Source organism: Dreissena polymorpha, chromosome 14 (assembly GCF_020536995.1).
Source record: "Dreissena polymorpha isolate Duluth1 chromosome 14, UMN_Dpol_1.0, whole genome shotgun sequence".
Classification (NCBI taxonomy): domain Eukaryota; kingdom Metazoa; phylum Mollusca; class Bivalvia; order Myida; family Dreissenidae; genus Dreissena; species Dreissena polymorpha.
Genome location: NC_068368.1, coordinates 17,175,466 through 17,203,446, shown reverse-complemented (window position 1 = coordinate 17,203,446; position 27,981 = coordinate 17,175,466). Strand labels below are relative to the sequence as shown.

General features: G+C 35.6%; 1 protein-coding gene across 1 annotated transcript; it reads left to right on the top strand.

The window, feature by feature from the left end:
- On the top strand, nucleotides 1-20,949 carry LOC127858619 (uncharacterized). The gene is made up of 2 exons (XM_052395821.1): nucleotides 1-2,987; nucleotides 18,660-20,949. Exon 1 carries the CDS (start codon nucleotides 347-349, stop codon nucleotides 2,984-2,986), a length of 2,640 nt encoding a protein of 879 aa, XP_052251781.1. The 5' UTR covers nucleotides 1-346; the 3' UTR covers nucleotide 2,987; nucleotides 18,660-20,949.
- The last annotated feature ends 7,032 nt before the right edge of the window (nucleotides 20,950-27,981 follow it).

Sequence of the window (27,981 nt, the reverse complement as noted above, 5' to 3'; positions counted from 1 at the left end):
GCGGTTAAATGATTGGAAAAGGCGAAGTCTATACCAATCTTTACAAGTAATTTAAACCGTGCATAGCCCAACTATGATTAACGATAAATTCGGAATATGTTAATACCGGTATATCAGCTTTTAGTGTTCTTCACACTATATAAACACGTATTAAAATAGGAAACATGTAAAGGACAAGCTTGGGCCAAAAGGTTTTTGTTTAAATAAGAAATGGATAATACTCAAATGAAGTGTATAGTCAACTAAGAAAAAAAGTGCATTCAAGCTGAATACCGTGAAATGAATAAGCGATTGAAATAAAGAATGTGATTTGTTCTGGTCTTTTCGTATAAGAAAGCGAGAAAAAATGTCGGCGACTGTTTTTCCGACGGCTACTACGTTGTCGTCGTCGGCGTTAGCGAATAACACAACACAGGAGGTCGGTTCTCTCCAAAACACCAGTGGAAATGACAAATGGATGGATACGACGCCAAGGATCGTGTTTCTGTCGGTATTTCTCAGTGTCGGCTTCATCGGGAATGCGTTACTCGTCATAACAATATGCCAAAGCCAGCGGTTCCGTACGGTGACGTTTTTCGTGTTCATAATTAACTTAGCGGTGATAAATATATGCGAGTGTGTCTTTAACATGACTTTATTGCTTGCAGCAAGCATTTTGAACGACTGGCGTTTCGGAGAATGCGCCTGTCATTTGAGCGCATTTTGCCTGAACTTTGTGCACCTAGAATCCATCCTCGGATTGACGGTCACTTCTGCCGACCGGTTCATAGCGTCCCGGTACAAAAGTCAGTACCACCTGGTCGTCTCGAACGCTAGAGTCGCCGTCATTCTGACGCTAACGTGGGTGCAGGCGTTATCTTTCAGTATTCCTATCGCTGTCGGCAAAGTGAGTTCGAGCCTAAACGAGTTCATCATCTATTGCTCCGTTTCTCAAGGAACTTCAATCATTTATAACACTTTCAGCGTCCTGCTGTGCTTCATTCTTCCAATAATTCTGATGCTGGTGTTTTTCGTCAATATCATCCGAAGCGCCTATAAAGAACGCGCCAACATCCGGAACGCTATCGCTCAGCAGAACTATAACGAAGACGCTACTGGGGAACCGGAAATAAAACAGGATATCCGACACGCGAGCGTTACCGGAACCCTGGCGGTAGCTTGGTTAGTTCTAGAGGGCCCGCATACCGTCACGACGTTTTACTCTCAGTTCAGTGTCTCGTCCGAGCTTGGCGACATCACGACCGATAAGCTGAACTATGTCTGGTACGTGGATCTAGTGTTGCTATGGTTACGCTTTTGCTACTCGATTGCGCTTCCGGTAGCGGCGTTCACGTGGAATAAAGAACTGTGGAAGTGTTTCAAGGACTTTATACTCTGCCGGAAGAATAACTCGGTGGTCGACGAGTCCTTTAAAAAGAGCGAGAACGACACGTTCCGCCTTGATCGTAAACTCAATGGCGCAAAACCGAAAGAAAAGACTGGTGTATTTCCGCAAAAAGAACAACGCGTTTTTCAAGTTCCCGTTCTATTTGCGACCTCGAACGGTGTCCATATAAAAACGGTCGATCAAGAATCGGAGACTGAAGAAGAATCGGATGCAAGAACGAATCGCTCCAGCGCACTGAAGGGGAAGAAATGTGACGTAGAAGGATCACGTGATAACTTGAACACGCCGGAAAACGACACGAGCGACTATGATTCTGGAAACGAGTGCGACCCTTTCTCGGTGTCGCATCCGGTGTCCATACGGCAGAAACGGGAGGAAGTGATTTCAGAGCGGAAGCGATCACTATCGGAGCCGGAAGTCCGGGGCGGAAAGGGGAAACCTGAAAGCGGCGAAACAAGTGTCAGCGCCACATCTGAAGGAGATTCCGGCCTCGATCTGAGTATGTTGCCTAGCGACAGCTTAACGCGTAAAAATAAGTTCCACGTACCTTGTGATAAATTCATGTTGCAAGATACCCAACAGTTGCAGACTGAGGTTTTAGAGCCGGGCCATATACAGAAATTATGCAATAACATGGACAAAAGTGTAGCTGCAGGTCAGGTAGACTATGAGATAAATGTATGTACCAGTACTACAGAAACAGACACAATGACGTCATCCAGATATGTGACGTCACGTGAAAATAAGAACAATAACTATTTACAGTGTAATGTTAATGCCTCTTCAGTTGGAACAGACAATACAAATGATTTAATAACAGCCGGTATGGATTCTCCGCTACCTAGACGTAAAAAGAAACGACGGCGTGATAAGAACGTGAACTTCGACTCGCAGAGCATTTCGTCGATGACGTCGAATTCGTCCACAATACCACCGCGTCCACCGCCTAGACTGGCTCCCATTTCTACTGCGTTCGGTTTGAAAAGTTTTACATACTCAGGGCTCGCTAGGCCGGGTTCAAGTTGCTCCAGCCAATACTCAATCTTAGACAATCTGGAATACGCCGGTAGTCCGTCAAACCTGTTTTCAGATAGCACCTCCGATGCAAGGCCATATGACGTCGAATCGATTACGTCATCAGTGTTAAGAAATCACCTCAAAGCTGGCATTATTCGCCAAAGTGGGTCCAATCTCCGATGTGCCACGCCAGACAGCGAGTCATTACAATTAGAGATTAAGAGGAGTATTGAAATCGTCCCAGAGGAAGTGTTATCCCCAAGTGGATGCACTATGTTAGAACTAAAACAAAGTGATTCGAAGAAAGGTGTTGTGAATACGGGGTTCGAGTATGAATCGGGCAATGAAAACACGGAACAAAATGCTGCAGTTACGTGTTCTAGAACAGTGCCTAGTTCAGAGACCAGCAGCGCTCAAAATACCCCTGACCTGGACGAGAATAGAACACGCAATGTACATGCTCGGCGGAAGCGACGTGAAAAGATGACGTCAATGACGTCATCAACAAGAGAAATGCTGAACACTTCCTCTCGTCTTGCAGACAACAGTGGCTACAAACTTTTAGTACCGGAAACACCCTGAGGTGAGCAGTACTGATTGAACTGACCAGTATCTTTATTAACGTATAAAGTGTGGTATATTTAGTGTTGCATTTGTCCGCATGTTCGTATGTACGATGTCCATGTCTTTTCTTCCCACAATTATTTGTATTCGTCCACTCAGTAATTGCGTTTTGGTGGAGTTTTGAGCTGAACGACCTTATCCGTAGGGTAAAGACTTTTAAATGTAAGCAATATGGCTGTGCACGTGCCCTTTGTTAAAAAACATTTTCAAATACAGAATATCTACATTTTACTACTAATTCCTAGACCGATTTTGATCAAACTGTCTCAGCTAATATTGATCAGTTTTAGCGAAAATTGTTATTGTAATTGCCTGTTTGAACTAAACAGGTTAAAGAATAATGAATGCTACAACTGATTTACTGGGAAACTGAGATCGATGTTGTAAGTGATTTTGTTTGTAATACCATTCACAGTGGTGTTCGCTTTTATTGAAGTATTCGATAGCTTTTTCTACAATCAATCGAAACCAACGTATTTTTTAGTTTTCAATACATTTCACATTTATTTTAACGTTTAAAATACATGAAGTAGAAGTATTTGTGATTGCTGCACACAGTTTATGCATTTAATTAAATTGACTTAAAAGTTTTTTTAAAAATGGCTAAACATAATATTTTAAGATAAAGTTCAAAATGAAAATGATAATATTTTACCCTTTCGATTTAATGTGATGACACATACAAACAGGATCCATGTGCCATGCTCTTTTAATTTGAAAGTTTACCCTGTGACGTAGCACCTAACCAAGGTTTCACATTCCATACCGTCTTAGTTAGTTATCTGTAACATCTGATGTTTTAACACCGTAAGTCTTTCTGACTTAATCGGGGCGATGGTGCATTATAACATTCCCTGTGTTAAAATGTGCCTTATCACGGTGTTACACGTCTTAAACCGAAAACTGTACTAAAATATAATACATTATATTTGTTTAAATTCAGGAAGTAAATGCACTGTGCACAACGAATGAAACCATTTGATCGCACATTAAAAACTCGGATACATACAAGTAGCATAATTATGGTCAAAATAATTATTTTACCATTGCATTTTGTAATATGACGATGGTATTTTATTTATGAAAGATGATATGCTTAACTCGGTTATTTTTGTAATGTACCATCTGTTTCGATCTGAACTAATGTTAATCATACACCACAGAGCGTGCCAAAACAAATCACAAAATGACGGTTGTCATAATGTAGATTTACAATCGTCCCATTAAGATCTGGTAATTCTCAAAGTAAATTGAAAAACGTTCCTCTGGCCAAGGTCGGGTAATTGTGACGCGGTTTAAAGAATTCCTCTCTCAATGTGGTGGTCTGTTTACGTAGATTTAGGATGTACCGAATAATTTGAATGCTATCACAATTCATGTTTCACAATGGTTCTGATATTTTTTTACGAAAAGGGATTGACTATTGTATACTTAACCCATTAACGCCTAGTGGACTCTCCCATCCTTCTAAATTGGATCAATTTATTTCCAAAATTAGGGCATCATGCGGCGTCTCATCTGGGTCTACGCTGTTTGCCATGGCCTTTTTTCTATACGCTAGGCATAAATGGGTTAATGTTTATCTATGATGAGACCCAGATTTCTGACTAAGTGTCCCATTCGGTATGCGTTACAATAAGGTCTTTTGCAACGTGTACATTTTTGTCCTAAAAAGAACGTCCAGTATATTGAATTTCAACTTATTTGAATGATGTATTTTCCAGTTGCATTTCTGTTTGATCGACCGTATGGATGACTATAACTTTAGACGATTTATACATTTCCCTTCAGATTTTATTCACATTTACATATTTTTAGGTTTGTTGAAACACAAAAGAGGGACTCGCTGAATTAATACTTGGACGAAAGCATGTAGAGGTCATCACATTACTATCCGCCGATGCGTTTAAAAAAAAATCTAGTTAGATTTTCTTATCTCAGACGCAAAGTGATACTGCTCACCGAATTTTCAAAAGACAACATTTGAGGAGGTTAGATGATTTAATAAAGCCCAGCAATACGTCACATTTTGAAATAACCGGTATTTTGCAAAATTTATGTATAATACCCGGATATCTACCGAACTCAACGGGAGCTGAATAGCGCGAACAATTACGACGTTTTTAATTGAGTTTGAGTTAAACGATAGAACGTGACATAAGGCCGAAATTGCATGTTAACAGTCTTGTTCAGTCAAGTAAATTATAAATATAAGCCTTGCCCTGGGGAAACGAGGCTTTATGCATGAGCGTAAAGTATGGTCAAAAGTCACTTCTAAAGGAAAATCCAGCCTATGCCTAAAAGTTCGTCCCAAATTAGCCTGTGCGTTCATGCATTAAGCCCGGTTTTCCCAGAGCGCGGCTCATATGACAAGTTCAAAACGGTTATATCCCAACTTTTGCTCGCGCAACCACCATGAACTCTTGGTCCTCCCGGAGAAGGGAATATTTATGTTTCATGACCTCGTTGTGTTTACACCCAATTACTCTCGGTATTGTCAGATTTCTTGTCAAGTTTCGATTCATATAAGATTTCTAAAACAATTGAAACTTGTTGAATTGCAGATTTTTAGGAGCTAAAATGACAAGTTGTTTTGTTTTAACCGCGCTTCAATTGACGGTTGACTCCCCCACCTTACGGTGTGTCTGTTTTGTTGAATTTATCTGTAATGGAATCAAACCTAGCTGAACAAGGGACATTTTACCGAGATAGTCTGATATGTTGTACACATGTCATGAGTTGTTTGATAATCGTACGGATTAAACTGGTTTATTTGTTTCTTTCAACTGTAGTTTACTTAATCATTTTTTATTGGTTCATTATTTTTATTTTTGTAACAACACAAACAACGACAACCACATCAACAACCAAACCAACAACAACCATCTCCTTCACCACCAATACAACACGTGAATTTGTCGTTGGACATAAGTATGGATACTCACTGCAGCTTGTTTGCATTATTTAACTACAAAAACATTTAAGATTACTGATTCCTCATCAATTGTTGGATTAAAATCACTATCACCCCCACCATGATAATTCAGTTTCACATTGAAATGGTTTTCGAAATCAAGTAGGTCTGGGATTTTCCGGTTTATTTACTCAACTCTTCCTCCACAAAACGTTGGAATGCTTTAATAATAACTCCGTCAAGTGTTTGTTTTTACCCACGTACTCGAGTACATGCATGCGCGTTTGAACGTGTACGTTTTAACCACAGGTCCACCGCGTATACAGAAAATGTAATTTATTTAATCCGACAAATTGAGTATTGTTTTTTAAACAATCAGTCTTTTTGTATTGTTTCGTAAATTGTATTTACATATTAAAATCATCCATTTCGTTACGTTGATTAGGGATACTATTGTTGCAAGAGGCTTTCGGGCAACAGTTTTTGATAAAAATTATAAAGCAAAGTTACCAAGACCTACCCATCCTTTTTTAAAATCAACATTCAACAAATACACTATTTTTAACGAATAATTATATACCTGAGTAAGGTCGTGACAACAACATTTCTCTTGACGCGGAGCGAAGAAAAGACGTGTGTTTCATAAAACAACATCACTGCTGCATACAGTTGTGAGAATTCCGTGACAAACGAGATTTATTTTACAATAATAATTATTATGTAACTATTGAATGCAATAATTGTTTTCACAGTCGATGTTGAATTTTACATCAAATCTGCAATAAATGACTGACATGTTTTGTACATAGTTTTAGAGCATTAAGACTACATTAAACAAATAAAAAAATGCGTACTCGAATATATTGTTCTTTGCGCTTAATCTTGGTGAATGCAAATAATTTTGTAACATAAAAGAAAATTTCAGAACAAAATCTAACATAGATAATTTGTAAAATGGTGTCCGAGTGTACTTAACGCTATTCAAGTGTTTTGAACGAGTGCCAAAGATATTTCGAAATATCTGTTGACAGATTTCATATTTTAAGTATACGATTTGTACATAAGGGTCTGTTAATAGCACATTAAGAGATTTATGTTCTTGTTTCGACAGTCGCGGCAGAATGTGCTTTCAAATATTTACGATAGCGTGCTATGCCCTGATATTTCGAACTATCTGGGGGAGTACATTAATTGCTGTATCGCTTATAAATAAATGCATTTGATAGTATATCTCATAATAACAACAATAGACATTCGGCTATAAATCAATAAAACTGGTAATTTACACAATTAGCACATGAATAAGATACATATTTCATATACGAGTCAGAAAATAAATGAATTGGTATATTTCTTTAAAAATAACGTTTCGACGGAGCGACTTAATGTCCGTAAAAAGAAATCTTCGAAGACAGCGTTTTTATGACCCTTTTTTATGAGGTGGGCATATAGATGTCCGCTTTTCCGTGCGTCCTTCCATCTCTCCGTTCATCCATCCTTTCGACCGTCGCATTAGTTAGTTCTTGTTCGTGCGTCCGACCATTATTTCGTCTTTCCGTCCGTTACACTTATGTGTCGATCGTACTCTTAAATATTGCTGCGACAGAGCTTAACAATTACAATTATAATAACTAGCGTGTAACCTGCGCACGTCCATATTTTCGCTACTTTTTTCCGACATAAGTGGAGTTTTGAGATTAAAGCGTAATTGGATGCACCCGTAAACACATTTCGTTTACTTCTGATTCTATTACCTGAAAATGGCCTAATTATTATCCCATTTAGCCTACGGCGTTCGATGCAATCGAACTGACATTGGTTTAAGCAGCCTAACTTTTATTTATGGTTTCTGATTTCATGAACCTTTATTGAGTTACGATGGTCGACTTTATCTGCGTGCGCGTGTGTTTGTGTTTGTATGTGTGTATGTGCTTCATCGTGCATTTTTAAAATACATTACCACAAATCATAACCAAGAGACGACGTGTCTCGTGTAGCACTCGTATCCTTACCTCAATGTCACATTTAGAGTTCAAAGGTTAAAATTTGCCATAAAACCGGAATGAAACTTTGTCATAATAATTTGAAATGACTTACCACAAATGACCACCACGAGGAGACGGCGAGTCGCTTGTAATACCTGTTTCCACAGTGGGTAGACGTGTAAAATCGTCTCCCTGCCTCAAAGATCAAGGTCAAGCGTAGAGATAAAAGCTTACATTTGACATGAAAAGTATGCCCTGATATGAAGTTATCGTTCATTATGCAGGTAAAAATTATTTAAAAAATGTTCACCGTGTTCTCCGTGTCATGTGTAACTACTGTTTTCTTACTTCAAAGGTCAATGTCACGCATAAATTTCAGAGTTTAAACTTTGCCGTTACTAAATGTCAAAGGTCAAACATGTGCATGGTTTAGCTTGTTATAGAAAATACAAGCATTATAAGCAACATGCTTGGCATGTTTACGACAGGCATATAGTCCTTAAAGTGTTTACCGTACTCATACTTTATTCATCACCTAACCAAATTGTCATCGAGAATGCGTTATAAATGTATATGGCGAAAATAAGATGTCTGTTTCAACTACCATCTCCAAATAAATATGGTCGGCTGGTCCAAAAAAATCCAGTAAAATATGTTTACTGCTCGTTCGTGATTTCTTATTTAAATGAGGATGTTCAATGGGAAGACACTTCAAATGAGCCGTGTTCTGAGAAAACTGGGCTTAATGCATGTGCATAAAGTGTCGTCCCAGATTAGCCTGTGCAGTCCGCACAGGCTAATCAGGGATGACACTTTCCGCCTAAATTGGATTTTTGCTAAGAAGAGACTTATTTAAACGAAAAATGTCATAAAAGCGGAAAGTGTCGTCCCTAATTTTTGCTAAGAGGGACTTCATTTTAACGAAAAATGTCATAAAAGCGGAAAGTGTCGTACCTGATTAACCTGTGCGGACTGCACAGGCTAATCTGGGACGACACTTTACGCACATGCATTATACCCAGTTTTCTCAGAACGCGACTAAAATCATCCTCATAACACATCATTTTTAAACATCATTTTTAATAAGCATTTCTGTAGTTATTGTGCACATATGAACGAATAGGTAACTCAACGTGGAATAATGGTCGGTCAGGTTACTGGAAACAAACACATTTTTATTCATTAACGAAGGTAAAATACCGTCTGTAAAAACAGAAAATTCGAAGATAACATAATTGTATTCTGATTTTTGTCCACTAAAGAATCATACAAAAGTAATGTTGGTCCGTTATATGCGTTAAATAGTTAACATAATATTTGTTCTATTTTGTTTATTTACCTTTGATAAAATAAGCAAGTGCGAATGTATAATACTGTTGATTTAGATGATACTATTTCGTTTGATAAGAATGTTTGGAAGGGGAAAGGCAAATATTTACTTTTGTTGGTTAAACAGTGTTGAACTATGTTCAAACAACAATTTAGATTGGATATGCGTCCAAAACAAAGACCATGTAGACAAAAACCCGGAACATCTTGTTTGCAATAAATATAATTGAGCTCAACAGTAACACAGTTCTGCACAGGCTTATATGGGACGACCATTTACGCAAATGCATTTAACACCGTTTTCCCAAAGCGAGACTCGTTCTGAAATATTATTTATATGTGCGAAAGCCTTGTTGTTTGTACTTTTTTGAGATAAGTCCGAAATGGTCACGCGTAAAGAACGCCTTTGATCGGGATATTATTTTTCGCGAAAATTAAGATTAAATTTTGTTACTGGGCGGATTTTAAATGTTGTTTGATTGTTTTAAAACGCAAAGAAAAAAACAGAATAAACTCGAAATATGTACGGAAATCTATTTATGACAACTGTTTTATAAAAGTAAAGATAGAACACACTATTAGGCTTTAATAGTTAGAACGTGTCCTGTTTCGATACCTTTTTTATCATAGTATTCAGAGAACATTTCATTTATTTAAATCGCGTAACACAAGATTGAGTATTTACTTTGATAAATACATTCGTTCAAATATTGTTTTCTTAGCATATCAGACTTAACACTAATCCTCAGCCCTTCATTTACACTAATGTTTACACCAAAGTTGGACAAAGTACCATTTATGAACATAATCAAACACAAAATCGTTCCATTAAAATTTCAAAACGCTGTCTTGCAATGTCATCGTTTGGATTTGATTGAAAGGCTGCCAAATTGCCTAGATCAAATAATGTTAAATATAATCTGCATACAATAGACCAACCTAATGGATGCAAAGTGTATATATTTGCCAAGTTATCGTCGGTGAAAAATATACCGCAGAGGTTTAATTCGAAAAAATTTAAAATATTGCAAAAACTCTTGATCTGAACAGCGTTTGGCCAAACACACGTTTTCTGTTGTTCTTATTGATTAATGTAAAGTGTCTTGTGTACTACAATTCGCCTCAAATCTTATAAGCTTGTTTAACAAACGTGCGCATATTTCAAGCGATTAAATTGAAATATGCCATTAACATGACGCGTATATGTACATAAAACTGTTTTCCACCCCAGTTATTCAGACAAAGTAATAAGCTCTCGAACGAAGCGACACGGGAATATTATTAGTCAATGTTAAGACTCTATCCAAAACGAATCGCCACAAAATGACATTTAATCGCCTTTTTCCTTGTACTTATTTTTTTAAATCGAATGTGCCTTTACGTGTTTTTGCATGCTCTAAATTTTATGATAGTCATTTGTAGATTTGAAAGATACATGTTGGCGCCTTTCATAATATAATAGGAATTAATATAAAATAATATAATTTATAAAAAAATGAAAAACAAATATATGCAATATTGGAGCATATGTTTTACTGTTCATTTTATTATGTATCTCATTCTTCACATGTTGTTGTTGTTGTGAGACTTGAAATTGTATTAATCACACAGTCATAGTCCTGACATTTTATTCGGAAACATTTTATATATGAAATTACCCCATTTATGCCTAGTGAACTCTCCCATACTTCTAAACTGGATCAATTTATTTCCAAAATTAGGGATGTCTAGTATATTTATTTCTACATTTAGAATATGTCTTACAGAAATTCCTTTAAGCAAACAGCGCAGACCCTGATAAGACGCCGCATGATGCGGCGCCTCATCTGGGTCTACGCTGTTTGCCAAGTCTTTTTTCTAGACGCTAGGCATAAAGGGGTTAAAATAATATTATGCAATATTCTAATATGGGCCAAATGCATAACTCGTTTTTGTCGAAAACATTTCATGTCCTTTAAATAAATACATACAAATATATCATATTAATCACAGGTGTATGCAATATATGATGTATGAAAATAAAACACTAGAGTGGCCTATACACCAAACGACATCTCCTTATTCCAAGTCAAATCCATAATTTATGGCCGAGTTTGGTATCTCTAGAGCGCTTCTTCGATTTTCCCTACAATCTTCTATTCTCTGCAATGTTATGAACACTTCCAGACAAGCCTTTGACATCAATATTAACAGTGTTTTCCATTCATAATTTCTAAGCATAATTGTTGTTTAAGTAATACGCAATTATTTTCGCTACTTCGGACAAAAATGATACTTTGAATACAGCAATTTTTCAAATGCATTGTGTGCTTTGAGATATGGGCACTGACCGTTTTGTGTTTCATATATTTTTAATTTTCACTACTGAAACTTAAATTGTATTCAACCTGAAATATAAGGGAAAAACATGCTTCTCTTTGGACCGTTTTATGCCCCCGAATCGAATGATCTGGGGTATATTACTTTTTGCCTGTCCGTCTGTCTTTTTGTCATTTTGTCTTTTTGTCTGTCTTTTTGTCTGTCTTTTTGTCATTTTGTCTTTTTGTCTGTCTGTCTTTTTGTCTGTCTTTTTGTCTGTCTGTCTGTCAGTCAGTCAGTCAGTCAGTCAGTCAGTCAGTCAGTCAGTCAGTCAGTCAGTCAGTCAGTCAGTCAGTCAGTCAGTCAGTCAGTCAGTCAGTCAGTCAGTCAGTCAGTCAGTCAGTCAGTCAGTCAGTCAGTCAGTCAGTCAGTCAGTCAGTCAGTCTGCCTGCCTGCCTGCCTGCCTGTCTGTCTGTCTGTCTGTCTGTCTGTCTGTCTGTCTGTCTGTCTGTCTGTCTGTCTGTCTGTCTGTCTGTCTGTCTGTCTGTCTGTCTGTCTGTCTTAAACTTTCGCAATAACTTTTGAATTATTGAAAAAAGCAACTTGATATTTGGCATGCATGTGTATCTTATGGAGCTGCACATTTCGAGTGATGAAAGGTCAAGGCCATCCTTCAAGGCCAAAGGTCAAATATATGGCTTCCAAAACTTTAACCTTGTTTAAACTTTTGCATTAACTTTTGCAGTATTGATGGTAGCAAATTGATATTTGGCATGCATGTGGATCTCATGGAGCTGCACATTTTGATTGGTGAAAGGTCAAGAGAAAGGTCATCCTTCAAGGTCAAATGTCAAATATATGGCTTCAAAGCGGTGCAGTAGGAGGCATTGTGTTTCACAAACACAGCTCTTGTTTGATATTATTGTTGTTGTTGTATTATTGATGTTCTTCTTCTTCTTCTTCTTCTTCTTCTTCTTCTTCGTCTTCTTATTATTATTATTATTATTATTACTATTATACGTTCAATTGTCTGGATGGTACACGTGTAGTACATTATTGAACGGGTCGACATTCCTTTATCGTCCTGGGACGCACTTTATTCCAATATCTTCCCCATCGCTCAGCCATTTACCTAAATGGTCGGACCTGGGGAGTCGTGCATAATTGAAGAGCACACACATCTAAGAAAATGGGTAATATTGATTAGCCATCAACAATTCACAATTATGGGTTATTTCACTTGCTTGACGGTCATTTAATAATGTATGTACTTTAGTATTTAATATTAACAGCAACATACTTTATGTTATGGGGTAAAGCGTTCAAAACGTTTCAAGTGTACAATGGTTCAGATGCAAATGGCAAAATCGTATGGTTAAAATTGAAATTGTTATATAAAATGAAGGGGAAACTATTATTGAAAATAATTCCATACAGGCGGGCCATCTTAGTGAAGCAGACGTACGTTCATCAGACTACAACGATGCTTGTATTGAAGGTTTTCAAAGATTTGAACCACCCGTCTATTTGCTTGATAATTGTTTGCAGAGTATCATTGATAATGAGTGTCACACACATTTGCTTTAAGAGAATCATTTTCATTGTTTGAAAAGTATCTTTGATAATTTTTTAATAGTGTCATTGAGCATTGTTTTAAAAGTATCTCTAATAATTGGTTTAACAGTATCATTGAGCATTGTTTTAAACTAAACATTATCATTGAGCATTGTTTTAAAGGGGCCTTCCAACAGATTCGGCATGTATTGAAGCATGTCATTAAATGATTTAAATTGATAAATTTAAACATTTGACCTAAAAATCTCCTGTAAAAAAACAAGAATACAATTTTAAAAAAGGAAAAAAGTAATCCTCAACAGGGCTCGAACCACTGATCCCAGCAGTCCTGGAGTAAAAAGTCTCCCGCCGAGACCACTCGACCATCCATGCTCATGCTTAATGCAGATGTACATTTTGACGATGCTGGAACAGCGTCGTCTAAGGTTTGATAACCAGTTAAAAAGTTCTTCACAATGGGAACCTATGTAAAAGACCGAGCCAGTCCGATTGAGATAACTCGATTTTTCAGTTACTTCCCTTGGCATTCGCCACTGCGTAGAAGATTGCTCGTTGATTTTCATTGATAACATTCTCTTAGCAGAGTTGTCGTTCGTGTTGATGAAGGTAAATATTAATAGAACAGCATATCCTGGGGAAACAGATTCAATAAGTGTATCAGAACGTTAATTTAAAATTAGTAATTTTACATCCATTTTATTTTTATGGACCAATGAAACAACTATATATTTTCTCTATTTTGTTTGATATTTGTTCTCGATTTAGTAAATAAATTGCGAATAAAACATGTAATATTAACTTTTTACGTGATCACAAAACTAAAGAATGCGAACAATTTCGAACCTGAAAATTGTAAACGCTGCACTGCTATGATATATATAGATATAACAACATCATTGCGTAATTGTCCGTCCCGCTAGCGCAGTGGTAAGGACTTTCGCTTTTTCACCTTTACGACACCGGTTCGATTCCCGCTCCCGGCGCAATGTTATATTTTGTCTGTTTTGTGGTCACCATTCCGGACAGGTGTTTTTTTCCGGATAATCTCATCCCCCCCCCCGCAGCATTTGACCATATAAAAAATTAAAAAGTATTTCAGTACAAAACAAATAGCTGGAAATTGCAGCTATCATTCAAAATTCGTCCCAACTGTCGTCAATCAAATCTTATTAGGTAGGAGTGCTGGACACACTCCGGGTCCCAACATTATGCAGCCTCATCGCGGAGGTAACTCATTACCTTGGAAAAACACAAATACACAGACTGGGTGCAGCCTAGACGCGTATAGACTCAAATAAGGCAACAAACTCAAGTGCGGGCACAATCATTTAAAATTTACATATTGAAAACGATATTCTAACAGAAATTACAAAACCGCCTAAGTGTACATACCATGTTTGATATTTCGTTCGATTGTTAGATTTCAGCATATACATGTATAAGGTCATTTCGCTATTAGTTAACTTATCCATATGTTCGTGGGCGAACTCGGATAGTCAAGTGCTCATACGATTGAGCTCACATGGTCCGGCTATGTGCTCATACCTACTTTCGAGAATCATCATGAAGGTATTGCCATACTTAATGAACAAGAATGTGACCCGCCTCCCAGTTTCGCTCAATAGGTCAAGTTACCCACGGGTACTACTTCCCCGTACCCCTAAACTTTTTTTTCGTACCAAATATGTTTCGTACGCAATTTTTTTTCGTACCAATTTTTTTTTCGTACCCAAAATTTTCGTACTCAAATTTTTTATCGTACCCAAATGTTCGTATCAACATACACAATTGTGGTGATATAGATAGACTTAAATTGATGTTTTATATCCATCCTCTTCAAAAGCATCGTAACACCAGTACTGTCAGTACTTTGATTTACCTATATAAACAATCCTCGTAGTTTCCCAAAATATAACTACAACAACAGAACTTTCCAAATAATTCAATCGTTTCGCGTCGCACGACGCTTTATAATTTTCAGGTTTTCAAATCGTCAAAAGATGCATATAATGAATATTTAAGAGCATGGTAAATGACCAGTATTTCTTTTTCCTCAAAAATAGCATAACAAAAACGAAAATTTGCGAATCTGAAACAACTTTTTTTAATTTTGTCAATTTATCAATCTGTTGGACGGCCCCTTTAAAAGTATCTGTGATCATTGTTTAAACAGTATCATTGAGCATTGTTTTAACAGTATCATTTAGCATTGTTTTAAAAGTATATCTGATCATTGTTTTAACAGTATCATTGAGGATTGTTTTAACAGTATCATTGAGCATTGTTTTAAAAGTATCTCTGATCATTGTTTTGAACAGTATCATTGAGGATTGTTTTAAAAGTATCTCTGATCATTGTTTTAACAGTATCATTGAGGATTGTTTTAAAAGTATCTCTGATCATTGTTTTAACAGTATCATTGAGGATTGTTTTAACACTATCATTGAGGATTGTTTTAACACTATCATTGAGGATTGTTTTAAAAGTATCTCTGATCATTGTTTTAACAGTATCATTGAGGATTGTTTTAACACTATCATTGAGCATTGTTTTAAAAGTTTCTCTGATCATTGTTTTGAACAGTATCATTGGACTTCGTTTTAAAAGTTCAATTTATCATTGGAGCCGCGTTCTAAGAAAACTGGGCTTAATGCATGTGCGTAAAGTGTCGTCTCAGATTAGCATGTGCAGTCCGCACATACTTTAAACCCCATTTTCACAGAACAAGACTCATTGTTTTAGGAGAATTATTGATCATTGGATTAAGAGCACCATTGGTAATTATTCAAAGAGTACCATTGATCATTGCTTTACGAGTATCGTTGATTATTACTAAAAGTATTATTATTTGTGGTTAATTTAAATTATTACACGCAGTTACACATTTTTAAATTTTAAACTTGTTAGCTACGGTGCCCGATCTTACAAACATATCTATGGATTAATGTTGTTTATTCAACTCTATTCAGGGTGGCCTTTTTCTATTTCGTTCAATATGTAACATTAATCATGGATTGCCTTCTTTGTTGTACATTAAACATATTTTATATTTGAGTGCATACCTAATCTGTATGATTCCACACTCGGAGAACATAAATGCCATAAATAAACGTTTGACTTAATTTTAGTTTTGAAAAATCTCACAAATCTGTAATGATTGTGCACGAGGAATCTCATAAGTAATATTGAATATAGCATTGAGCTGAAGTTATTATGCGCTAATCCTAGCTGCTTAGACAGCCTTTCGACCGATGGTGAGAAAATTAAAATAGCTTATTCTAGTAAGAATGCTTTAAACGCATTAACCTACGTCTTACTCGTTAAATCAAGAATTTGCTTGTGTCGTATTTTATTTGGTGGTCGCCATTGTGAAAGGCATTGTTTAAAAGTTCATTGAAAGATTACAATGGCAATTCAGGGTTCTGAACTAGAGACCAAAAATAAGTTTACTGTTTTCCAATCAACTGCTCTGTTGTGTTCGCATTGGTTTACTAGATCGTCGAGTTTTTGTTGATACAACACACGATGTTGGTGTTTGCAAATTAAAGTAATGATTTAATATTAATTAAATGTCTTTGTAAACAAATGATGGTCACAACTATCGTTAAATGCCCTGTGTCAATACTATCGTTAAGTATAGTTTTCCAAAGGTTTCTATATTGGTTTTCGTTTTAACTATCGAATTGCATTTTCTATACCAAAAGTTAAATCGACTGTAACAAAACAACTGTCAAATGAATTGTATGAACCATCGTTAAATGTCTTTTGTCTTAACCATCGTCAAATATAATTGCCTACACTATCGTCAAATGCATTTTGTCAAAACAAATGTCGAAATTGATTGTCTTAACCATCGTAAATTATGTATTTGTAAATCTTCGTCAAAGATATATGTAGTTAGCATAATGCATTTTTTATTCTTCATCATCATAAACCGTATTGCCTAAACCATCGTAAAATGTCTTTTCAGAACCATCGTCAAATAAATTGTGTAAACGTCGTCAAGTAATTGTCTTCAAATGTGCTTTGGCAAAAACTCCATGGAATGGAATTTTAATCGTCGTTTTTGTCTTTAAAAACATCGTAACAAGTCATGTCGATTTCTTGCCCATTATGAAATGTCTTCTAAAGAACCGTTCAATATTATTGTCTTTACCCTCGTCAAATGTCTTGTCTAAACAACCGTCAAATATTGTCTACACCATCGTGAAATATTTGTTTAAAAATTTCCGTCAAATTTCATTTGTAAAACCGTCACCGGACTTCACGTTACGCCATGATTCGCTATCATTTGGCTAAATTGACACATCATTAAACTCGACAAGTAGCATGAAAAGCCAATTAGCCTCTTGTAAACGAATTACAATTTGATTAAAAAAACACAATTCAAAATCCTTTTTATACCATGAATATTAACTGTGCACTATGAAACCAACGCCATCACACACGAACAGAACTGAATATGGGAATTCGTTCTGAACAGTGTGTTATTTCTGATCGTCATAATAATTAAAATCAACACTAGCTTTCTCATGCAGCAAACTATAACTTTATGTCAAATTGAGTGATATATTTAATAGTGCTATATTGCCGAAAGCGCCACATGATCACTTGCAGCATTGATTCTAACAGGTGACTCCGTGAAACAATACTGGTTTTCAATAATAAAACACTATTTATAAAGCCGGTCATGTACATAGAACAGTGTCCTTTCAACAACTGTTCGAGGTTTGAGTGGATATTTGCATTTTTGTGAAACGCAGCTCGCAGCAAAAATGCCCTTCATTTGTTCCATTGTGTTGTACTATTGAAAAAATATATCTATGCATTTGTATAAAAGGAGTAAACCAACAGTTTAGATAAATATATTTAAATTTATATAATTAAATAATTCATTGCAATTTTGTCGTGCCATGGTATTAACAGGCATATCATATTAACATATCAATAAAAGAACATCATGGTGTGTAACATTGATTAACATGTTAAAGGGGCCTTTTCACAGATTTTGGCATGTTTTGAAGTTTGTCATTAAATGCTTTATATTGATAAATGTAAAAATTGGATCGAACAAGCTCCAGTAAAAAATCAAGAATAAAATTTAAAAAGGGGGGGGGGGGAGTAGCCCGCAGCAGGGCTCGAACCAGTGACCCCCGGAGTAAAAAAAAATTAGACCGCTCGGCCATCCTGCCAAGTATGTTCGAGTTACGTATTTTACACTTTATATAAGCAATCTTCGTAGTTTCACAAAATTTAACGACAACAACAGAACTCTCCAAATTATTCAATCGTTTCAACGCGTTATAATTTTCAAGTTTTTAAATCGTCAAAAGATGCATATAATGGCTATATTAGACCATAGTAAATATTCAGTATTTATGTTTCCTCACAAATATCATAACTAAAACGAAAATTTGCGAATCTGAAACAACGTTTTTCAATTTTGTCAATTTACCAAAACGTGAAAAGATCCCTTTAATTTACCTGGGTCGATATCTTTAATTGTCAAAGTAATTTCTTTTATTTTCAGATAATGTCGCTGTTCTTTCAAGGACGGTTTGCAGACGGTCTTCATGTTGAAACCGCGATGACGTCTTTTGGTGACGTCATGATTAGGGTGACGTCCCTCCGTTGATTTTACCTCGGCAATCAAGAAGGCGAAGCTGTCATTAGACGACGCAAATACTCAAAGGATAATTATGATGTCATTAATGCCATCTCAAACAGTAAACATATCCGGGATGACATCATTTACATCAAGTGAAAAGTGCATGATATTATTGCGATAACCTATGGCGGTAAATGAAAAGGACGGCGATAATGTGATGATTCAGCATAGAACGTGTTTCTATGTCTGGTTTCACTTTTCTCAATCGGTGATATCATATCTTAAATCACGTTAAAACGTTCGTCTTATCTAGACAGTGTTGTTGCATAAGTTAGACGTAATAACATTACAATAGCGTGATATTAACGTACTTCATAATACCACGTTCTGGGAAAACTGGGCTTAATGAATGTACGTAAAGTGTTCTCCCAGATGAGTCTGAGAAGTCTGCAGATATTTACGCACATGCTTCATCCCAGATTTCCCGGTACGAGGCGCAATAGATTTATAATCGCAATCAACTTAGAAATAATGCATGGACGTGATATTGAGGGGTTTGTTTCTATTAAACCGACCAACCCTAATTTTTGTTGCCAAAACTTAACTTCTTTTTGGTATTCTGTGTTCGATCGTCTTTCGCTATATTCGACCATAGTAAATTGCAAATTCCTTTTTTACATATCAAGAAAGAGATTCGAACGATTTAGTGTTATTGAAAATCCTTCTTTAATTGAGACATGACTGGAAAAGAGTAGACAAGTTTGACCGACCTACAGATCTTATATTTGGAGATACTAGTCGAAACTAACACCTTATTATCTGATATTGCTCAACAATAAACGTGCTTACTAATAGAGCCCCAATGAGTGCATGCAATATTATACATGAACAACTAACGCCTAGAATTAAAACTCATATATGTTGTGTATATTTTACACAATTATTTTGCAAGAAATCGCAAAATATTAACGAATTTCAAATCGAGGAGCTAAGTGACACGGTCTCCAGTACCTCTTTGAGCCTGCCCTTGCACTGGCAAAACTGGGATTACTGCATGTAAAATCCACACACGCTAACCAGGGACGACACTTTTTTGCTTTTATGGTATTTTCGTTTAAAAGAAGTCACTTTTTAACGAAAATCCAGTTTAAGCGAAACGTGCCACCCCAGATTAGCCTGTGTGGACTGCACAGGCTTATCTGGTACGACACTTAACTCTAGCTCATTAAGCCCAGTTTACATGTTTTAAGTCGATTGAAATCTTTCTTATTCATTAAAACTATTTTAAAACATGTGCTTTTTCATTCAAGTCAACGTTTATAAACTGATAAAATCGATGTTCAACTTTTATTTTGCATAAACCTTATTGATTTTTCTTTAAACTTCAAACTCGATGATAATTAACGGAATGGTATAGTTATTTTATTTTAGAGCTTGTACATTATTATTACAATGCACTTAATCCATTTGAAATTTTATTACTTTTACTGTTCATAAATTTAAGTAGTTCTATATGATTAAATTTCTCCCGATATCGAGTAACTTCTTTTTTCTTCAATAAATATTAATTTTTATGAAACGTTCTTTTAAGATCGAGGGGTCATTGAACTATAAGTTACATTAAGTTTTTTGGTTCTGAATAATTGAATATTTACATTAATATTATATCTATGATATCGAGTAACTTCTTTTTTGCTTCAAATGATATTGATTTCATTTAACGCACGTTTTAGTTCGAGGAGCATTAAACTTTTCAGTACTAAAGAAATTAAGTGCTGTATAATTTAATATTATATTAAATATTTATTAACGTTTCTTCTTTACAATAATTTTCTTGAAGGAATTTTTTTATTTATTTTACACCTGTATTTCAATAATGACATGAAATGTCATGTGACATCAGAAGTTTGACCTGTTCAATTAAATATTATTTAAATGATATTAAGCACTAATAAAGTATTGTCACTTGACTTTTGTGTACACTGACTGATATTTCCGTTATGATATAGAATGTATTTATTTTTACGAAGATGTGATGATCAAATGTGTTTTATGTATGGAATTTTAACATTTAATATTGACCAAATGTTTACTTTGACGGAAAATAAATTTGTTTTATAACTGTTGTTCTATAAGTGTATATATTAATACTTATTCTTGTCTGGTTATGTTGTATTGTTGATTTTACTTTCTATAAAAAACTTATCACTAATTTATATTGTTTTATTTCCCAACCAGTCTTTGATGAACTAGAATTCTAATTCTGAAACATATTTTACACTTGTGCGTGCTTAATCTGTACATGAAGCAACAATTGTGCGAGATTTACATTGTTTACGTACATCAAATATGATTGTAAGTGGTGTATCTGTACATAAAGCAGAGGTCGAGCGTGGTTTATCTGTATATAAACCAACGGCTATGCGTGGTGTATCCGTACATAAAACAACGATTGTCCGTGGTGTATCTGTACATAAAACGATTGTGCCTGGTGTATCTGTATATAAACCAACAGCTGTGCCCGGTGTATCTGCACATATAACAGCGATTGTCCGTGGTGTATCTGTACATAAAACAACAATTGTGAGTTGTGTATCTGTACATAAAACAGCGTTTGCCTGTGTTGTATCTGTACATAAAACAACGATTGTCCGTGGTGTATCTGTACATAAAAGAACGATTGTCAATGGTGTATCTGTACATAAAACAAAGATTGTGCCTGGTGCTGCACCGTGCATCTGTGCATAAGCCAACGATTGTCCTTGGTGTATGTGTACATAAACCAACAATTGTGCGTGGTGTATCTGTACATAAAACAGCGATTGTTCATGTTATATCTGTACGTAAAACAACGATTGTCCGTGGTGTATCTGTACATAAAAGAACGATTGCCCGTGGTGTATCTGTACATAAAACAACGATTGTCCATGGTGTTACTGTGCATAAAAGAACAAATGTGCGTGGTGTATCTGTAAATAACACAGCGATTGTGCGTGGTTTATCTGTACATAAAACAAAGATTGTCCGTGGTGTATTTGTACATAAAACAACGATGTCTGTGGTGTATCTGTACATAAAACAACGAATTGGAGGTATGGGTTCTGTCTTGTAAAAGTTCTTATGAACAATTTGAGTTTCGATTTATTTTAATAAGATGCAATGTATGAAATTTATGTATTATATCCTTCGTTCTTTCAAAACTTGCATCTCAACGGAAATTCTATGTAAGATATTTAAAAGGCACTATTGGGCCGCGCACTGTGAAAATAGGGGCTTAATGCATGTCCTAAAGTGTCGTCTCAGATTAGCCCGTGCAGATCGCATAGGCTAATCTGGGACGACACTTTCCGCTGTCATGCTATTGTTCGTTCAAATGAAGTATTTTTTTAACGACAGTCCAGTCTAGGTGGTGTCTTCCCTAATTTGACTTTGCAAACTACACAGGCTAATCTGGAACGAAACTTTGCGCACATGCATTAAGCCCAGTTTTCCAAGAGCGGGGATCATTTATTTAGCAGATTAACCAAGATAAAGCGAACATTATTTTTATTCAACGATAGCATGAGAATGTATTCTGCAATTACGATAAGCGAACTATACTTTAAGGTTTCGAAGTCATGTATTATTGTGAACGAAATATAAATGGAATCTTTGAGGATGAATGGATTATGACTGACTCGTTAATCTTGTGTAGAAATGAAACCAGCCGTGCGTCAGCATTTACCACTCGATTATGCTTTGTTTTTGCATTTAAGTAATTATTGAGATAACGTTTAAAAACATAAATAATTTCAACGATGTTTTGTTTAAAGAACGCAATATTATACTCGCCGTTGCTTTTAAGCACACATATTATACAATCCTTGCGGTCATACTTATATCTGTTAAAATTCGAACACAAAAGTCACCGTCAGTGCTATACTCGAGTGTGTGCCAACTGCGTAATTAATGAATTATAACATTCGCGATTGCTTTAAATTCTTGGTAAAAAAATATCACATCAGACATTTTTTTTTCTTTTGAGATAAAAAAGCAAGTAAATGTATACATTAATGAACTAATTCATGTGCGTTTTTTTTGCGAATTTTCGCCACATAATGTTATTATATGTTACCAGCCCGAAAGCGTATTTGCACAGGTAGAGTATAATTGTATGCAAATATTTACCTCGAATTTACTATGTACACATTGTAATTCATGTTAACAAATCTTCCACACGATTTTCATGCGCCCTTCGTGTAAGCTCGAGGATTTCTTGCATCTCGCGGAACACTCTTTAGTATGCAGGGTGTAGGATCACGTGACTTTGTGGGGTTACCAATTTAACGTAAATTGATTTACACACCGGTAAGTGGTGCTTTTTCTCCAATATGTTTTAATAACAATTTTTCTATAAAAAATGTAACTTGTGCATGAAATACAATGTTTTATTCTGCACACGACAATGTTAAATACATCATAATTATTTTATTTAATAAGGCTGTGTTCTTGGATAACAATATGATGTCTACTGCATGTGTACATGGGTATGCTTTACGAAACGTGGAATTGTGTCACCGATTTTAGACGTATTCAAGGATTTATTCTTAAATCTTAAGATATCGTCCGACACAACATGCAACAAAGCTTTCTTTTATGCACTAAAGATTTTTGCAAATGTATTTCAATAACTTAAGGTTCATGTAAAGGCGTCATTTTAAAAATGTGGGACCCCTAGCATTGAACTCAAATTTGACTAAAGGAAGAGTGCCACATTGAAAATGTATACATATATGCTTTAAAGGATGTTTTTCCTTCAAACTGCTACCAATTTTGTACATCAACATATCATTATCCACAAAATCAATCAAAATACAAAGCGATTTTAACAATAAAATATATACTATTTTCAAAAATCTGAATCATGTTTATTCCACGTATTTCGGCGGAAAAATATATAACTAGTGATTAATATCGACATTGACGAGAGCAAGTTACGCTTAAGGTAGTGCACCTCTAATGATTTCCCGCGATTTCTTCGAAGGTTGAAGAGCCTACTATTAGGTGCCGTAGCCTAGTGGTTAAGGCGATAGACTAGAAATCTTTTGGGATATTCCCGCGCAGGTTCGAATCCTGCCGACGACGTATACTTTTTTGCGACGCGTTTTATTTATTTTCTAACGTAATTTGATTTAATATGGCATATAAGCTATATTTATTGTTAAATATGTTGCAATTTTTATGCACATTTTTCAATTATTAAAATTAAAACAACGTTATGGCGAAATTGGGTGATTTACTGTTGAAAATACGAACCATGCATGTTGCATTTTTATTTTTATTTCAAAAAGTAAACGGTAAATCTGTCTAGTTCTTGGTATTTTTGCTGTATATAGTGTTTCTATAAAAACTAAGTTTAAAATATGACTTAAATGATACTATTTTGAATTTTATGACACTTTGTTTTTAACCGACCCAATTTTTACTTGGCTGAAATCACTTACATTTCATGGTGCTCTTCCATAGATAAAAATTTGTAAAATATAAATGTCTGTAAAAGAATACTTATTTCATCTTGTTTAAACTTTAAACACCTTTACAGCATCTGTACACACCAACTGCATGCCCATATTTGGAAATTTGAATGAATTATGGAACTTTTATATACCCCAGGGGTGAAAATAAACTGGACAAAAGCCGAGCGTGGGGGTGGTTTTGAAAAAATCGGTATATTTTTTTAAAAAGCATGGAAAGCCTACCTACAAATTTGCATGTAGTTCAGTGAAATGATGCTGATTAAGAAAATAATTAATTAGATTATATTTGGATATGTGCCCATTAGAGGTGCACTACCTTAAATAGTAAAGTTTACATATCTAGAAATATCAAAACTCGAACACATGTCATTTCATCACCATGGGGGCAGCAATTTTTAAATTAATAAAATAGAAAGAAACATGCTAAAAACTCACTCATCGCCTAATTGACATTCCAAACGGTTGACGATGACAAATGCATTGGATTGTAATCTTTCCGTTGATGTTTGCAAACTGCACGATCAGACCTCATAAACACTCAAAAGAATAACTATGTAAGAAGCATTTCACGAATGTTTACAATCGTTGTCGAATCACATGTACTATATTATTGCGCATAAAATAGTACGCTTACAGGCTGACAAAATAATCGATACGTAACTCTGTTCAATTCATCACGGTATACTAGTCTATTGATAATATATAATAATACATCGCTCTAACAATTTAAAAGTAGAAATAATTCTTTTAAATGGAGTTTTTAATAACGAAAATGAAAACAACGGAAGTTGGATGGATATTCTGTGAGATGCACTTCGGCTCCAGAAAAACAATACAAATAAACTAAAAAAGACGTGTGGGGGGACAATTTTCAGCTGGAAAATATTTGAAATAGGGTAAGTGATATCTCTACGTGGTCATTTCTGTTATTTAGTGCGATCTCTTGCTGATTAATGCTAATAGTTGTTTTTCTAGTTGCCACCCAACTGTCAAAATAAGAATGTGTTTTCTCAGGTATGTGTATACAAATACCCGGTTTTCTCACCACTGCACGTGGTTTCGACCGATTTGTTTTGCACGTTTTTCTACGGAGCACAGCGATGGCCACGCTTTCAAAATGGGTAGAAGGAAACGAAATCTAAAATCAATCGGTTTGCCAATTTCTTTATATTCCTTTACAATTTTATATATCGTCTGCAATCTATTTCAATTTGAGATGGTTTAAAATTTGAAATTTGGTTGAGAGATAAATAACAAAATTGTTAAGCCTTTGAAATAGAATTGTGACTTATTATCCACCATACCTGGATTTTTTAAAAGTAATTACGTTTTAGTTATTTTTAACCAGGTTTTCCGAAGGAAAAAACTGGTTATTAGATTGGCGAATGCGGGCGGGCTGGCTGGCTGGCTGGCTGGCTGGCTGGCTGGCGGGCGGAACAAGCTTGTCCGGGGCATAACTTTGTCGTTCACTGTGAGATTTTAAAATCATTTGGCACATTTGTTAACCATCATAAGACGGTGTGTCACGCGAAAAATTACGTCAATATCTCCAAGGTCAAGGTCACACTTTGAGTTCAAAGGTAAAAAATAGCCATAAATGAGCTTGTCTGGGCTATAACTATGTCATTCATTATGAGATTTTAAAATCATTTGGCACATTTGTTCACCATCATGGGACGGTGTGTCGCACGAAAGAATCACGTCAATATCTCCAATGTCAAGGTCGCCACGACTAAAAATAGATTTATTTTAAAACAAACTTACAAAGGGGGTTAATTTTGTTTGTTCATTTCAAAAGTTCAGTTTCAGTTGTCTCCCTTTATCAGATTTTTTTCACAAAGAAAACCTGGTTTTGTGACAATTGTGTCCCTTGTTAGAACTTTGTTTAGGAAATTTATCCAAAAAAGGCAGTTGAATAAAAACTCATTTGTTGTTTTATGACAATAATTTTCTGTGAAATGTTGCTAACTTGACCTTGTATATGTATATAGCTTTGTATTTATTCAACTTAAGGTAGTGCATATCCTTCCTAACTTTAGATTGAGATTTTGTAAATTAGTGTAAAAATATATTGGTTTTAAACCAAAATATGAATAAAGCACACAAACATTGAATGTCAAAAATGTGTTTATGTTATTCTATCCGTCTTAAGCTTTAAAATGATATATAGTTTGACCATATTGTACCACATTGAATGAAGAAAAATCAAAGCGAAGTTTTAATGAATTTTATCCCCCCCCCCCATGAACCTTAACCCTTAAAGCGCTGGAGCTGAATTTTAAAGGCCTTTGCAAACAGTTTGGATCCAGATGAGACGCCACAGAACGTGGCGTCTCATCAGGATCCAAACTGTTTGCTATTCTGATAGTATTCTTTGAAAAAAATCGAAGAAAATGCTAATTTTAGAAATTCTGCAGACGACATTTTAGCAGACGACAAATTTCCCAGCATGCAAAGGGTTAATCTATTTGAAATGAAGTTCGTAATAGTGTGTTCACATTCTGTCCTGCCTGTCTGTAGAACACGGGAAACCCCGTTGATTCTGCACCCTGTTTTTTCCATAGACTCAGATGTGCGATTCAAAGCAAATACAGTAACAGTTCATTGTTATTTTTGGCACAACTTAAGACATTATTTGAACTGCTTATATATATATATATATTGTGTTTGTATTAAGTAAATAAGTGAACACTTTCAAGAGTAATTTTATGTTGACATAGGAACTTTGCCTTATTATGGATCTATACTTGTACTCACATGTCGCATAATGTAAGCATTTGCGGTCGGTCGTCACCCTTTTGCGCTGTCGGTTGTTCGTTCAACGCATTGTGAAAATATGTATTTGTTATTTGCAATAGTGTTAATTAAGAAATGTCAGTTGAATTTGATCACAAGTTTGATCATACAATGTAAACAGCAAATCAAATAAAACTAAATGTAATTAACTAACTAAATGTTATATCAGCGACTTATACACATGGACCAAACCCGCTCAATCTCAACATTTTACTTCAGCGTTTCATCTCCAACAGCCACTGGAGTGTTTACCTACATCAAATAAATAATTAATAAGCATCAAATTGACCGGATTTCAACCGATCACTAAATATTTATAAAGGCGGCGTTCATTTTGTGCGTGACTTTATATCCTTGGGGAAAATGAGTCGTGTTCTGAGAAAACTGGGCATGATGCATGTGCGTAAAGTGTCGTCCCAGATTAGCCTATGACGTCCGCACAGGCTAATCAGGCCGACACTTTCCGCATAAATTGGATTTTTGCAAAGAGGGACTTCATTAAAAACGAAAAATGTCATAAAAGGGGAAAGTGTCGTGCCTGATTAGCCTGTTTGTGGCTATAAAAATTGAATGATGGCAAGCGAACAAGATCATTGTCATATCACTTAAATATTAAACGCGTAACACGTGTGTTTTTGCAAAAATGCTTTTCGCAACTTATTATTCAAGTACTTTTTTTTAATCGTCGGTCGGTCAAAACACAACTTTCAAAGACAAACAGATTTCATTCAATTTCACCCGTGTGCTAATAAGTTGCATGACTTCGTTTAAAGGAAGTCTTCTCTTAGCGAACAATTCAGCTCATGTGAAAAGTGTCGTTCCAAATTTGCCGGTGCGGATTGCACAGGCTAATGAGAACTCGACACAGACAAATGTGAGTTATGCCACCATCTTCTTTTCGCGCAGAAGCTTGAGCGGAATAAGCGGACGGA

Bases quoted from the DNA above. Each gene is read 5' to 3' on its own strand.
- LOC127858619 (XM_052395821.1), top strand. From the start codon at position 347: ATGTCGGCGACTGTTTTTCCGACGGCTACTACGTTGTCGTCGTCGGCG.